General features: G+C 38.8%; 1 protein-coding gene across 1 annotated transcript; it reads left to right on the top strand.

Annotated features, from left to right (window-relative positions):
• Positions 1-249: 249 nt before the first annotated feature.
• Positions 250-14,627, top strand: LOC131790218 (tetratricopeptide repeat protein 7B). Its single transcript, XM_059107393.2, has 22 exons — positions 250-450; positions 2,256-2,410; positions 2,804-2,972; positions 3,611-3,824; positions 4,017-4,095; positions 4,255-4,469; positions 5,142-5,205; positions 5,672-5,809; positions 5,951-6,034; positions 6,546-6,650; positions 7,988-8,102; positions 9,532-9,589; positions 10,100-10,172; positions 10,602-10,703; positions 10,861-10,919; positions 11,081-11,197; positions 11,809-11,918; positions 12,008-12,139; positions 12,338-12,435; positions 12,951-13,055; positions 13,657-13,748; positions 14,238-14,627. The coding sequence occupies exons 1-22, from the start codon at positions 324-326 to the stop codon at positions 14,365-14,367; spliced, it is 2,541 nt and encodes an 846-aa protein (XP_058963376.2). The 5' UTR covers positions 250-323; the 3' UTR covers positions 14,368-14,627.
• The last annotated feature ends 279 nt before the right edge of the window (positions 14,628-14,906 follow it).

Genomic DNA, 14,906 nt, shown 5'->3' with positions numbered 1-14,906 from the left:
AACGGGATTTTTTGAGGAAAGAGGAGCACGTGATGGTAACTGAAAGTTGTTCATAATGATCGAATACTTCATGGAGTGAAAAATATCATTTCCTCACTATCAATTATGTTTCATCTTGGTAGTAAATAACGAACACTATCCGAGAACTGGGACAAACTTAAAGAAGGTTGCTCGTGGACTTTCTGTGTGCTCTTACATGACAAGTCTTGAATTAAGTAGAACCCAGTCCTATGCGCCCTCTGATTGAAAACAAACATGGCCGTCTTGTAGTTGTTCCGCAGACATATTGTACATTACTTCAAAACACGCTTTCGTGAAATGAGATGGCTCGAAGATCCAAAACTAGTTTAGAAAATGAAATAGAGCGTTCACGGTGGGAGGAAAAATGGGAATATATTCCAAAACTGGTCGATCAGCTATCGAGTCGGACTACAAGTGAACCAAGTATAGGTGAGTTTTTGTTGTCATCAAGTAATTTTTTTGGTAATTATCAGCTGGATTTTACTTTAAATTTTCATCAACATGGATACTAGAAGGTAAAATTTTTGTTCAATAATTCTTAAGTTTTGTGTATGCGTCGAAAAATTGTTTCCTTTAATTGAAGAGTATCCTCTCCGTCTGGTTTTAATGTTTACATTCACCATTAAATTATTTCGAAATCTAAACAAGGTTACATTGATATTGGCAGACACTGAGATATGTCACAAATTTTTCAAACGTCACTGGGAAGATTCAGATTCAAGGAAATCATTTTTAGAGGAAGTCACCTTGCCAATGTTTATTCAGTCGTTCATTAAAATGTTGTGAGGTTATGTTTGGGAAGTTTAACGGAAGTAGAATCGATTCGCATCAGTCTCTTTGGGGTCATTTAGAATTTTAAGTGATGGAGGCTTTTCCAGGGTTTACAGGTTTTTCAAAGTTTAAAGAGACTGGAGAAAGGTTCATTAAACAAAGTATATGTGACCCTCCACGGGAAAACGGACACTAACGCTTTTCCGTTAAACGGTCTCGAAAAACGGTTGTAAACGGATAGTAAACGGTTAACTCGAGCGTTTAAACGGATGCCATAACCGCTTAAACGGATGGCAAAAAATTTAAACGGTTGACCAAAGTCCAAAAACGGATAGCTTAGGCCTTCAAACGGTTGACCAAAAATAAAAACGGATAGCACGAAACGTTAAACGGTTGACCAAAGTTCTAAAACGGATGGCTCACACTGTTAAACGGTTGACCAAAAATAAAAACGGTCAGCCCGAAACGTTAAACAGTTGACCAAAGTCCAAAAACGGATAGCTTAAACCGAGAAACGGTTGACCAAAATCGACAAACGATGAGCTTAAAATTAATGTTTAACGGCTGTGGTTGAGCCGGCGAGATCTTCTGTGGAAAAACTTTCAGAGTGACAACGGATAATTATCCTTTAAAGCGAAAATATTGAGCATGATAATTTGAAAAGTAATAACTAGCATATATTTGCGCATTTTATTTCTGGGTTAATTACTGCCGCTTTCGTTTGACATTCATGAAATAAGCGCAATTTACTGAGAATAGTTTCGCTGCCGAATATCCTGAACGGCTACCGCGAGAAACTCATAATCTTCTCCTTTGTTTATTCTTATTAGTATTGAAAATGAACTTCATTTCTTCCTGTTCGGAAGTTTCGCGAAACAAATTTGCATATGCAATGCCGCCACCTTGTCTGAAGCCGAGACCTTTCAAACGGATGCAAATTTTTTTAAACGGATAAGCAAACCGTTTAAACGCTTTCATGAACCGTTTAAACGGATATAAACGGATAGTAAACGGTTTTGCAGCTTAAACGGAAAAGCGTTAGTGTCCGTTTTCCCGTGGAGGGTCACATATTCACTCTGGGGACAGTAGGAGTAACATTCCAGGTGACACCATCCAATGAATGAGACACATTTAATCTTTAATAGTCATCAGTGGAAGAGGACTTGCAATACAGAATTTTAAAAACAATGAAACCTTAAATTTCATTATGTGGCCAAACTGGATCTCTTATATAAAGCTGTATCATTTACATGTATCTGATCTGATTTTCAATTATCCCCTCTAGCTGCTACACATTTCCTTATAAAGAAGTTGCAGGAATTTGGTGCTAGATCAAGATAACAACTTCTACCTGATCAATTTGAGTATTCTCATTCTAGTCTGGTAGATAACATGTAGTTATGATAGGGAGAAGTTACATGTTTATCACTACTGGGAGTTAAAGGGTTAATTTTCATTTACAGATACAATAAAAAAGTTCCTAATCAGTGAATCCCGGCTTGAAATATACCTCAGAGATCATCCTCTTGGAACAACAGATGCTGTTCAGGCTAAGAAAAGTTTAGGGGAAACTATCTCAAATCTTGAAAAACTGGTTTCTCAAGATAAGTTGGGAAAGGTATGTAAACAGTAAACAAATGAATCACCAGTTGCCTAGTAAAAGCACTTCATCCACAAAAACAAGGACTGTTTCCCTGAACTCAACCATTTATTTTCACATTTTTCACCCATGAGGTTGTGTAAATCATGTAGCCTAAAAGTCACTAAAGCAATGGCACACAATGCGCACAAATGACAAAAAAATAAGAAAAACTAAACAAAATGTCAATGTTCAGTGGCAACACCAGTAACCAATCAATAAATCAAAAAATGAATAAATGAATGAAGTAATAGATAAAAAGATAAATACTGTAAATAGATACCTATCCAAATAAATTAATGATTTGACCTCCAAGATCAGATTGTTAATTTTTTTCTTTCTTGAACCATAACTTATCTTCTAATTGAACAGGTAGAGAGGAAACAAGAAGCTTTATTTTTGCTTTGCAAAGCTCATTTTGTATTGGAAGACTTTCAAAGTTGTGTAGAATACTGCAAACAAGCTGGAATGGAAGACATCTACATGGACACACAACTTAAGAGGAAAACAAAACTGGTTGCTGAAGGTTTTGCTCACAAAGGTAAGATTCCTTTCCAGCAGCTGATTTTGCAGACTGATAAATCATATCTCCATGGTATTGTTTTTCATGCACCGATAGGAACAAATGATTTGGTTTGACACAGAATGCTACATTTCTGGCTCAAGAACTCCAAATTATTATAAAAGAACCTTGGTTGCCAGGAATGATTGCTTCAGGGATTTGCTGACATTCAGTTTTCTCGGGTATGATTGTGTCAACCCTTTTAACTCTAATATCAGTATGCAAGTTCTCCACACTTTTCTATATACATTTCCTATGGTACAGAGCCAGTGGTCATCTCCTTTATTCTTGTGATCTTAATGTTTGAGTCAAGGTTGATACTGTTGGAAGAATTTAGATGTTTATCACTCTTAGGTGCAAAAGGGTTTAAAAGCAAGTTGGTCTTTTCATTTGCAATGATAGCAAAATGCTCTCCCATCTTGAAAAACATATAACTCATATTACCAGATGTAAAATTTAAGTTGGGAAAAGTCAATTTTGGAAACATTACCAGACAATCCAAAGTTTTAACCATGGCATGTTTAGTCAAATGATGCTTGTAGACCAATCATTTAGGAGCAAAATATTAAATGGGTTATAGAAATGTTTTTTATTGACTATGTATCTTATACTCTCAGCAATGGCTCTTGAACAGTTGCAGTCAATTGGAAAGTCAGATATCAGTGATGAGAACATTATTGCTTGTTATGAATGCGCTGGTGACATAGGGCTCTGGCTAATTACTGACCAGACATCTTCACAAAGGACTGTAACAACATCACAAATGCCAAAGTTAGGAAGAACCTTGGAGATAGCAATTCAAAGGGCCCCAGTGCTTCTTATCAAGAATGGGTGAGTAATACCCAGGCTTACTCAGATGCACTTTCTGCTGCACATGCATACTGTTGTGCATGTTAAGTTTGTCCACATTATGTTTGTAGGCTCCAAAGTCCCCTGTGATGTTATTTAATTTAGTAAAAAAAGGGAAAGCTCTGATTTTCATTTTAGAGATGAAGTTTAATTTATGTCTTTATACTGTAACAGGAAAATTATTGATGGCATCAACAGATTCAGGCACATGTTGAGAGTGGTGGAGACAAGAACTACTCTTGGCTTGAGAAAGGTAAATGCATTGTCTAACGACTTTTGATCATTGTAGCAGAGTTTTAGGGAGTTTAACAGCCAGTAGCAGCTTGTGATCAAGCCACTTGTGATCAAGCCTCTCTTTCTCAAATGTTGTCGTTTTATTTTTTTTTTTTTACAAAACCTCAAATGTGTTCAGGGACTAGCCAAACAAATGGCGCAGGTTCTTTTACGAGGAGTTTGTGAGAGGAGCTATGAAAAACCTTTAAATTTACTGCCCAGCTCTCCACTGATAAGCTCAACATCGTCACTGAAATCTGGATCCAAGATGGACTTGAAGGCCACCTCAAGTAATGTTATCACTTGCAAACATGCAACCTTTCCTCTAAAACCACAAATGTACAATGGAGAAAGGTATGAGATGAGCCTATCTGTGCCTCTTTTTTTTTAAGTCCTTCAAGCTGATCTGAAATTCTCCCAATGGTGAGGTTTGATCTAAAAACCAAGTGATTTTATCACTTTCATTTAAAAGTACACCTGAAATTATGACATGGACTGTGTTTAAGAGTTCATAGGGTAACATAACCTTTGGAGAAGTGTCTACAAATTTGCTTTAAGTTTGACAAGTTTCTCAAAACATACATCTTGTCCAACAAGGATTAGGAATATGGCCACTCCCTGTGGACAGCATTCCAGTCCTTTCATCATTAAGAATGCCTCAGCAATACATGTATGTCAAGTTTCCTAGACAGTTAACTGGATCTGATCTATAGTTCTTGGAAGAGAGAGACATTTTGTAGAGTGTGTTTTCCAGCTTGCCCAAGAACACAAAATGACGATCCTAATCAATTAAACCAGGTCCAGTTGTTCGAGCATGGATAATGCTATCCACTGTATAAATCTCTCTCTGGTGGATAGCCCAGTATGTTTTGTTTACACTTATCTGCTGGATAGTGATTTATCCACTGGGCAGTGTTATCCAGCCTTTATACAACAGGACCCAAGACATTGAAGAGGTGTCCCATACACTACCTACGAGGCTACTTTGTTCCCCATTCAAGGATGTGTACTTTTTTTTTCTTGCAGTTTGTTTTTCCCCAGGAATGAAACAGAAGAGAGTTTGCTCCTTTTGCTTTTGGAGGAGGCTATGGTATGGTTTGTTTAAAACTGAGTTTTTGTTTGTTTGTTTTTTCTGTTGTTTAGAATTGTTATGTTTTTCATGTAGGTTTAAAGATAAGGTAAATATTGCCTTGTGATAAATTTATTTTCCACTAGGTTTAGGTTTAATTATTTATTGTTAGTAGTAAATATACTATTTGTAGTAATGTTGTGTAAAATACTTCTAACTTGTACTAAAGGGAAGCATGTTATAGCACTGAAGTAACAACCATGATTTTTAAACTGGATGTGTAACAGACACTGGTCACATACACTTTACTTGTTTTATGAAGAAGTTGCAATTTCTTTGTTTTGTTCTTGAAATTTGATCAGAAATATTGTTATCTCTTGTTTTAGTTCTGTCCTCTGATTGATTTTCATTGTTTTGGTGGCCTCAAGCTTATTAGAATACTGTTGAATTTTACTTGTTTGTTTGTTTGTTTTTTTTTTTTTTTCAGGTCTCTAAGGATGCAGAGCTAAGTCAAGCTCCAGAGAGATCAACAGCTAGGCAACAGACAGTGATAGACTCTGAGAATGCGTACGACTTACTAACAGTGGCACTGGTCAGGAGAGCTCAGTATAGCATGTTAGCAGAGGTTAGCATGTAGCAATAAGCTTTCTAAGAGCACTTTTTCACAGATTGTCAGAATACCATAACTTCAATAGTAACTTAGCCATAAGAGCCAATGAGAGCAAAGAAAAAGATGATACCAATTTTTTTTTTGAATGTGTTTCAGTGTTTTGACAGAGGGATGAAAGTTGCTTTTGAAGAGTTCCACCTGTGGTTTCAGTTTGGTTTGTCTCTGATCAGCGCAGGCAAAGTATGTGTTTCCATATCTGAAGTTCATTGTTATTAATCCTTTACACCCTAACATCAGTATGCATATTCTCCATACTGTTCTCTAAACATTTCCTAAGGTGCTGAGAAGGAGAATTTGTCTAACAATCAAGTGCTAATCTTGAGTTGGTGATCACTTCCTTCATTCTTGTGACCTTAACATTTGATTCAGGGTGATATGGTAAGGAGAAATTAGATGCTAGTCACTCTTAGGGGGTTAAAGGGTTGACAAGCAGTGGACTATTTTGACTATGTTTCGCTTTCACGGAAACTAACCAAGAAAATAGGCCTTATTGCCTGATCAATCACAATGAATTTTCAGTAGAATTAAGTCATGAAAATTTACTACTCTGCTACTTGCGCAGAAAGGGATTGGGGAAGTGATCCAATAGGTTTTTTCGTTGATGTTGTTGTTTCTCGTGAATCTCTGTTTCACAGTTGTAAACAGAGGAGCTTTTTTAACATTGTAAATTGACTTTTTCTACTGCCTTTAGTATCACAGAGCCCTGATGGTTCTCAAACAGTGTCATCAGCTTCGACCAGAGGACTCCTTAGTCTGCCTTTATGCTGCTAAGCTCTGTTTTAACAGCCTTCACATGGTATGAAAATTTGCTTCTTTTATTAACATAGAATGTAGAAATAGGGTTTGCCTTATAAATGTATGAGAACTCTGATGAAAGAATCCTTTCCATTAGTAGCCTAGCCATAATAGCGGGGTTAAGTAGCTTAAAAATACTACTCTTTGTAGAAGGAAGTCGAGAAGTACATTAACACGGAACATTTAGGAAGACCGGAATAATATTATTTTGGGGAATTAATTGAATAATTATGTAATGCGACGCATTTTTTTCCTTACCAAGGATTCATTGTTCCTCTTTCCTTGCTTTAAGATATCCATTGTTTTTTTGGAAGCCATTCCTCATACAGTTAAAACCTTTTTTTTAATTCTTAACTTGAACTGCTCTCAGTCGAGTGAACAGAATTGTAGTTTGTTTTCAGTCAGTCAAAAGACTCATTAAAGCTAAAGGATGCCACGGTTAAATTTCAATTTTAGTCTTATCGCTATTCGTGATTACGACGTTGAATTAAGAAAAAAATTGGATGAGAATAAAAATGAATAGTATTTGGTTGTAATAATGGAGTGTTCGGATTAGCAAGGTTGTTAGTATAGGTAATCACATGAGGCCAAGTACTATTAAGGATTAATTGCACGAGAGTTTTCAAAATTTTCCAAAATTGCCTGAGTCGCGAAGCGACAAGGGCAATTTGGAAAATTTTGAAAACTCAAGTGCAATTAATCCTTAATAGTACGAGGTCTCATGGGATTACTTGTTTATCAATAAAGGGCAAAATTATGCAACGGATTAGCCAATCATTAACAGGTAATCATGCCCTCTCTTGATTACTAAAAATGCCCTCGCTTAAGAAAAAATGCCCTCTCTCTCAACCAATCAGTGCTCAGTAATTTTGCCCTTTATTGATAAAATTAGAAACTGAGTGGACCTCCACTCAGATTTCTAAAACGTAATCACGTGAACAAAGGATAGGATTGTGCTGTCGTCAACCCTGGCCGAGTCATTGTGTTGTGTCCTGGGCCGAGGCACTCCACTATCACAGTGCTTCTCTCCATCGTGGAGTATAAATGGGTACCAATGAACTGCTGGAGAGACTTAGTGAAGTGTCGAGAGGTTACATGACACGGAGTAGCTTCCTATTTAGGGGATCGGTGGTACTCTTTTACGTTTCGTGCTACGAAAATCGAGGTAGATAGAATCCTGTGGTGTGGGAAACTTGGTACGTGGGCAAATTTTACAATTCTTGACGTTATAAGTATTACAAATGGTACAGCAAAACGAAAGAGCGAAAAAAAAAGGGAGGTTTAAAATAACGTGTTGTTATTTATGAGATTTTTTGCTCTCTTGTTTTTATTTACAAGATTGATGAAGGGATAAAGTTTGCCAAGAAAGTCATCGCCAAGGGAGATGAGAAAGAGCTTTCGTCCAGAGGATACCTGGCACTGGGTATCGGTTACAGCCTGCAGGCCAGCGAAGGTGCATGGGATTTGTTATTAAATTTGTAACTTCCTCTTTGAATTTGCCAATCTGCGCAGAGACTGGGCCGGAAACATTCCCAACTACCGTATTTATTCGTCTATAAGCCGAGCGATTTTTCCAACAAATTAAACTGAGAACAGGTAAATTCTCGCCAAGGTAGGGGGTTCGGCTTATAGCCGAGTATTTTCGCCAAAAAAAATTTACGGGTGCTTAACAAGATTCGAAATTTGACAACATGAAAAACTGGCCAATCAGAAGCGGTCATTCCCACGGTTTGTGTAAACATTGCAACACGATCTGACAGATATCAGCTGATCGAAGCTTTTCATTGTTTTAAAGAAACGAAAGACTTACCTTGACTCCTCTGCTCTGAAAACCAGTCCAGTAGTGTTTGATCCAATTCAGGATACTTTGGCGAAAAGCAGCCTATCGTCTTTCGCTTTGCTGACATTTTAAGCTCACCATTAAACAGGTTCGCTTGATCTTTTCGCCAGCGACGCACCATCGATTCACTGATTCCGTAATCTCTAGCGATCTAGAATGATCTATGTTTATTCATAACCTACTTTTTGTTTGCATGTTTCCCGAGAGGGAAGCTCCTTTTGTTTTCGGTTTATGTTAATTCATCTCAGTTAACGACACGCGTGGAGTACTTTGCAATTATTAGGTCTCGGCTTATAGCCGAATGTTTTGTGTTTATTTTTTATTTCAATGCAACAGCTGCTGACATGAAAAAGTTTAGGGTCTCTGCTTATAGCCGAGATCGGCTTATAGGCGAATAAATACGGTAATGAAAATTTGTTTTCGGAATTTTTCTGCATGTCTTTTATCAGGTAGACAGTAAAGAGTCTGACGACGATTTTCTTAGAGGTTGTTTCAGGGACACTTCGCTTCGACACGTTAGCTAGCTAATATTCCTTTTCGGTTGTTTTCTTTTCATTACTGACGACATATTACAAGTACAAAATGTGTTCAAGGCATGCAGAAAGGGGTCTGTTTTTGGTGGAAAGTGTTATTTGATCGGCGATCGACCTTAAAGCGCACCGTTCCCATCTGATAAGAATAATAAAAACTTTGCGGGGGAGGGGGTGGGAAATTGGATTGTTAGCACCCCAACTCCACACCTCCCTTGCGAGTATGTTGCAAACTACCCAATAATGAGCAGACTCGACTACCGATTCTTACGAGCATAGCAGACTGAGAAATAATAAATTAAAGAGCTCAATATGATTATTAATTCTCGATTAAAGAAGCCAGCATGCAGTCTGTAATTGTTTGGATGTCGAGAGAGAAATCGAGGATGACCGAAGTAGAGCAACGTTTCATGGGGCTAGGTGTGGCTATTTCGGGCATTTATCAGCAGATGGTTGAAGCTATCTAAATGGAAGATGTTTTTAATGTCCTATATTCATGTACCTTCTTGCAGCTTGTTTAAGAGGAGAACGTCAACAGCTTCAGAAACAAGCAATTGATGCTCTTCAGAAGTAAGTGTCATGATAGAAAATTTGATTTTCCTCCATGATTTCCTGTGCTAGCCTTTTCACAGCTCATCCTTTTAATTTAATTTATATCTGCAAACTTTACGCTATCGACATTGCTGATCCTAACAGTATGCAGGACGCGCGTCATAAGAACTTCGTAATGGAGTCTCTGTGGCTCAGTTGTAGAGCATCGGAGCGCAAAATCCTAAGGTCTGAGGTTCGATTTCTCATGTGGATTAAGAATTTTTTCTTTGTCCCACGCTCGTGACAAGACGAAAAACATCTTTCTTCATCCTTTTAATGTTGCTAATGATAATTTTCTTTTTAACCTATGTTACGTTACCACGGCCACTTCAATCGAGACCAGTTCCTTCTCGGCCCTTTGAATGAAAGCCTGTTGAAAGCAAGAGAGACGCTAAATTTTGAGTTCGTCTCTTGACGTCGTGAAATATTTGTCTCGAGTGCGGAACAAGACCTTCTCATTCTTGCATTTTCTCTCTGTCTTTTACACAGGGGGCACAACTTGGATCCTGACGACAGCGAAGTCTTATTTCACCTCGCCCTCAATCATGCTCTCATGAGACAGGTGAGAATTAATTCGAAAATAATCGACTGCTGTGTTCTTTGGAATGGTTGATTTGAACAGTCAGGGGTAAGCAAAGAAGCATGAAGCATGAAACTTGTTCGCAAGAATTACCGCAAAAAAATCGTTCTTTCCACTCAACTATTGCTTTATGGATGGTGCTCCCCTATCGATGTTCTATTGCAGTGCTATTTCCCGCACTTTAACCTGTTTTCTGGTTTATACTTTGAGTACTTGTTGGTCCGCTACAACATTTGCCTTTGTTCTTATTTACTTTGAGTTCTCGGCTGCCACCGATAACGTTTTTTTGTTGTTCTTGGTAGCCGTTTTGATCCCTGTGATTTTTATGTTATGATGTGGTACCATCAAGCGCTTTAAAGTGTGGATTGTTTCAAACAGTTCCCTAAAAGTTTGTTTTACTTTCATTTCCAGATGACGAAGGCCCTGAAGAACATCAGAAATGCACTTAAAATGGACATGAATCAATCCTTTTTTCTGCATCTTTTAGCTCTTATACTTTCTTCCCAGAAAAAGGTAAGCTACTCGTTTATGCTCCGCCTTGTGTCGAACTTAAAGCAAGAATTCTCATCACTGATCCTTATCGATTTTATGCGTTGTTAATGTTCACCGTTTCCTCTGTATCGGTGTACTGGTGTAGTGAGAAGAATATGATTGATTTGTTTGTTCATAGTTTGTTGAGGCACTAGAGGTCTGTGATGCTGCTCTGATGGAATTCCCTGATGACTTCAGGTGTGTGTTGTATTTCAGTTCTCAGTTGTTGCAGTTGCTAGACTGTCATGGAGACCTGATTAAATACCGAGGGTTTCTCGGTCTGTGATGGACCAGAGTATCATCTTCAGGAAGTAACAGTGTCTCTTATTTGCTTGATGTTATCTACTGTCTGTTTTCAGTTTGCTTCTGACGAAGGTTAAACTGGAACAGGCTTGCTTAGGTGGAGAGCAAGCGCTGATCACGTGCAAACGGTTGTTGGAAACCTGGAAACGAGTGTACGAGTCTGATCTATCGGGGTGAGTGTGAAGAGCAAACTGTGGAAAGTTTCTGCTTTTTGCGCAAACATTTACTTATTTATTGTGGGTAAAAGTTTTCGAATAAGGGGTAAGCAAAGAACCAAAACCTAAGATATGAAAGGATTTTATCCACCTCGAAGTTTGGAGGGACCTTTGTTGATTTGATAAGCAAACATGGACAACCAAATTGAGATTAGTTATTATTTCAGGCTTGGTCATTTGTAACTGGAAATGCAATGGTTTTGAGCCGTTTAAAGAGACTGTTAACCATTCCAGTGCTTTTACAAAGACAATAGTAGTAATTGATAATTGTGAACTGTCAGGGGAACCCTAAAAAATTGCTTAGGTGGGGTTACTGTGCACGAGCTATCGACTACCATCTCGTTTAGTAGGCGGGGGATATATAGTCAATTGAAGCTCGAGGAAACATTACAAGATTAAAAAGGAAGAGGCCACTAGGTGGTTAAGGACTGCCAATCAGTCTCTGTTCGTGGAAGGAATTGTGCACGCTACACGTAAACGAGTAAAATTATTTGGGACCCAGTGCCTTACTCACAAACTGTGTAAAATTTAAAGTGGGCCCAAAGGTCTTAACTGCTTGCTGCTTTCAGATCCACAGAGCTTCAAAGAGCTGGATCAGGTTTGCTAGACAAAGTTATCACAGATTCTCGAAGCTTGAAACAGATTCCACTCACAGAACTCACCAGTGAAAAAGACTCCGGTAAGTGTTCCTTCAAACATTAGAATTCCCCGCGTTACTCTGGTTATTGGAGCCTGTTCGGAACTAATTGCCATTGTGTTTCCTGTCAGATGATGGTGCCAGTTCCATCGCGGCTTCAGTGCGCCTGGAACAGGCCTTATCAGACGAGGCTGCCTCGACGTCCGTCCGACTCAGCGTTCCAGCTGTATTAGCCTTACAAGCAAAACTCTGGCTTGCTATTGGTTAGTCCTATTTGATGTGTCCAGTCAATAAAACCAGCACAATCCCAGATCAGTTGAGAACACTGCATCATTAGTTCTTTTGACAATTTGTCAACAGTTTCCACCTAATCTACTCATTTCTATTTAGTCACTCAGGGAAGTGGTTTGTTAATTTATTTCATTTGACCATCTGGAGACATATGACGTGTTTTGTTACAGCTGATGTGTATGTCGCCATGGAAAAGGACACTGAAGCCAGCGCATGCGTTCAGGAGGCGCATTTGATATTCCCTTTTTCCCCGGATGTGCTGTTTCAGGTATGAGTCTGCGTATTGTCAGTGCACCAAGACGCGGTTGTTAGGAACAATTTTGGCCCAACTTTCATAAAAAGGGGGGGGGGTAGGAAATCTAACATAGCTCTCAAAAAAGTGAGGGGAGGGGGGGGGAGGAATGGAGTACTTAGATAGTCCTTCCGTCCTGCCTCTCTTTTATATGGCACCACGGTATTTTTTTCTCCTATATTGATTTGCCTTACCCCCCCCCTTAATTACCCAAGATCTCTCAATCCTGTCGTATTAATACGCATCACCTTCCCTTTTTTAAAATGCTCTCAACTCAGAAGGGAGCTTTAGATCGAGGACGCGACCGCTTTGAGAACGTGGTGACCGATCAAAAGCCTGGACGAGAACGGGGCAATTTTAAGAAGTGCTGTGAGCTAACGCCGGGATAGCACGCTGATGTGCGCATAGAAAATTCTGAGTCAGTCCCATATGCAGACTTCAAATGGTTTTTTTTGTTGTTGTTCTTAATTTATTTTTATTTTCTTACACAGCGTGGCCGCATTTTCGAGCTTAAAGAAAACCTTACGGAGGCCAAGAATTGCTTCGATAATGCGATCTCCATAAACCCAAGCCACGTGGCCAGCATTCAACACCTGGTAGGATGTACAAAATAAAACTGGACTCATCAACGAATACAGATTGGCTTTAAAAAATTAATTGAGTATTCGCACTATTAGAGAGTAGCCGTGATTTATCGGCGGGGGGTGGGAAGATTTTGGGAGGATCCTATGGTTTTTGAGGGATACGGAGGGGAGATCAGTCGTCGCTAACAGAGTATAAAGGGGGGGGGGGAACTATAGAAAATTGACCGCTAATTTCAATTGAATTAGATTTTTTTCTAATTTCAATTGTTTCTCCTCCTCCTCCTCCTCCTCAAGATTGTGTTATGTGAACAGTGGCGTCAGTCGCGGCTACGTTTACACGTGAATCTGGGTATTTTAGTTAATAACTGAGTTGATAACGTAAATTGGCCTCCGTAAAGAGTTTCAAAGCTGACGTTTCAAGCGTTAGCCCCTCGTTAGCTCTACGCTCGAAATGTCAGCTTTTAAACTCGTAACGGTGGCCAATTTACGTTATCAACCCAGTTGATAATACTGAATTACCTTGTTATACTCTCTCACCGACGGAGCACCACAGTTTCTCAAGAAACTTACCCCCTTCATATGTGAAACTGTTTGATTCATTTGTTTTCCTCAGGGTGCAGTGTATCACAAACTTGGTAATCTTGTTATGGCTGAGAAAGTCCTCCGCGAAGCTATCAATATCGATCCAACAGCATTTGAAGCTTGGTGAGTGATCGCTTTCATTCAAGTTTTTGGTTTGGGCGCGGTTGTGAATCATTAAGCAACAGGGTACCATTCATTTTGTTATAACTGAATAATATACGGGTCATGTGATTTTTTTTTTTCATCTTTCTTGCTTATACGGATTTATAATCATGTTCAGTGCCAGATCCCCCTCACCAGCGACATGTTGCGTTACGTTATGTAACGCTTTCTCGATTCTGTTATTTTATTTCGTGCACCGTGTTGTATCGTGCCATTTCATGTTGAAAGACCTGCCAGTGTAAATAAATGGTAATGAAACCTGTAGATCTCATTGGTAATTCTCCTTACTGTCTGCCATACAATTCTTATTGTGGAAGTTCGCAGAATATGGTATTGGATCAGTTAATAACCCCCTTATTGATATTAATCTGTATTCTCATCACTTGTGTGTTTGATATTGTATTGATATGTACGATGAGTCTGTCTGCTTATTGTGTCATTTCATTTCAGGCATCTTTTAGGCGTGGTTATGGAAGCTCAAGACGAACACGAGGCAGCGAGCGAGTGTCTAATGACAGCTATTGACTTAGAGGCCACACATCCTATTGTTCCATTAACAGTGATACCAAGGTCGTTTTGAGCCTACCAGAAGTTTGCTGTGATCCAACAACCGAAAAACAACAAGAATACTTAAAAAATGATTTTTAGTAGTAATATGACTGAGTACAGTCAAATTATGTCTGTAATCGTACGAGTGATTACCAAATCAGACGAACGCGATACGGGAGTCCGATTTGTTTATTACGAGTATGAGAGCAGACAGAATTGAACAACCCGAAGTCCTGTCACCAATGAATCAACACTTTGACAAAATTTGAGAAATAAACTAGCCATCAGTGATATGTTTTCATGAAAAAAGCTACAAGGAACTAGGCAAATGCGTGGCAGTAGCGCGTGCACGTGACCTGTACTGTCCAGTTACACGGACATGACGCTGATTACACCGTGCAATTACAAGCATGACGAGTAAGTGTCCAATTGGTGTACAAATCGGAAAGGTGTTAACCACTCGCTTTCGAGAATTGTTCAGTTTAAAATTTTGATTATGATGTTAATTTCACTCCGATGTGCTCAGTCCTCAATGAAGACAAGTTTTATTTATAAAAATACAATAAAGTA

The sequence above is a fragment of the Pocillopora verrucosa genome, chromosome 7 (assembly GCF_036669915.1).
Source record: "Pocillopora verrucosa isolate sample1 chromosome 7, ASM3666991v2, whole genome shotgun sequence".
NCBI classification, from domain to species: domain Eukaryota; kingdom Metazoa; phylum Cnidaria; class Anthozoa; order Scleractinia; family Pocilloporidae; genus Pocillopora; species Pocillopora verrucosa.
The sequence above is the reverse complement of the archived record's forward strand: the minus strand, read 5'-3'. Positions and strand labels throughout refer to the sequence as shown.

What these genes read in the sequence shown, in the direction of transcription:
- LOC131790218 (XM_059107393.2), top strand. Translation starts at nt 324, where the DNA reads ATGGCTCGAAGATCCAAAACTAGTTTAGAAAATGAAATAGAGCGTTCA. An exon ending in CAGCCTGCAGGCCAGCGAAG is followed by an intron (nt 8,103 to 9,531) that starts GTGCATGGGATT and finishes ACCTTCTTGCAG; the next exon opens with CTTGTTTAAGAGGAGAACGT. An exon ending in AAAACTCTGGCTTGCTATTG is followed by an intron (nt 12,140 to 12,337) that starts GTTAGTCCTATT and finishes GTTTTGTTACAG; the next exon opens with CTGATGTGTATGTCGCCATG.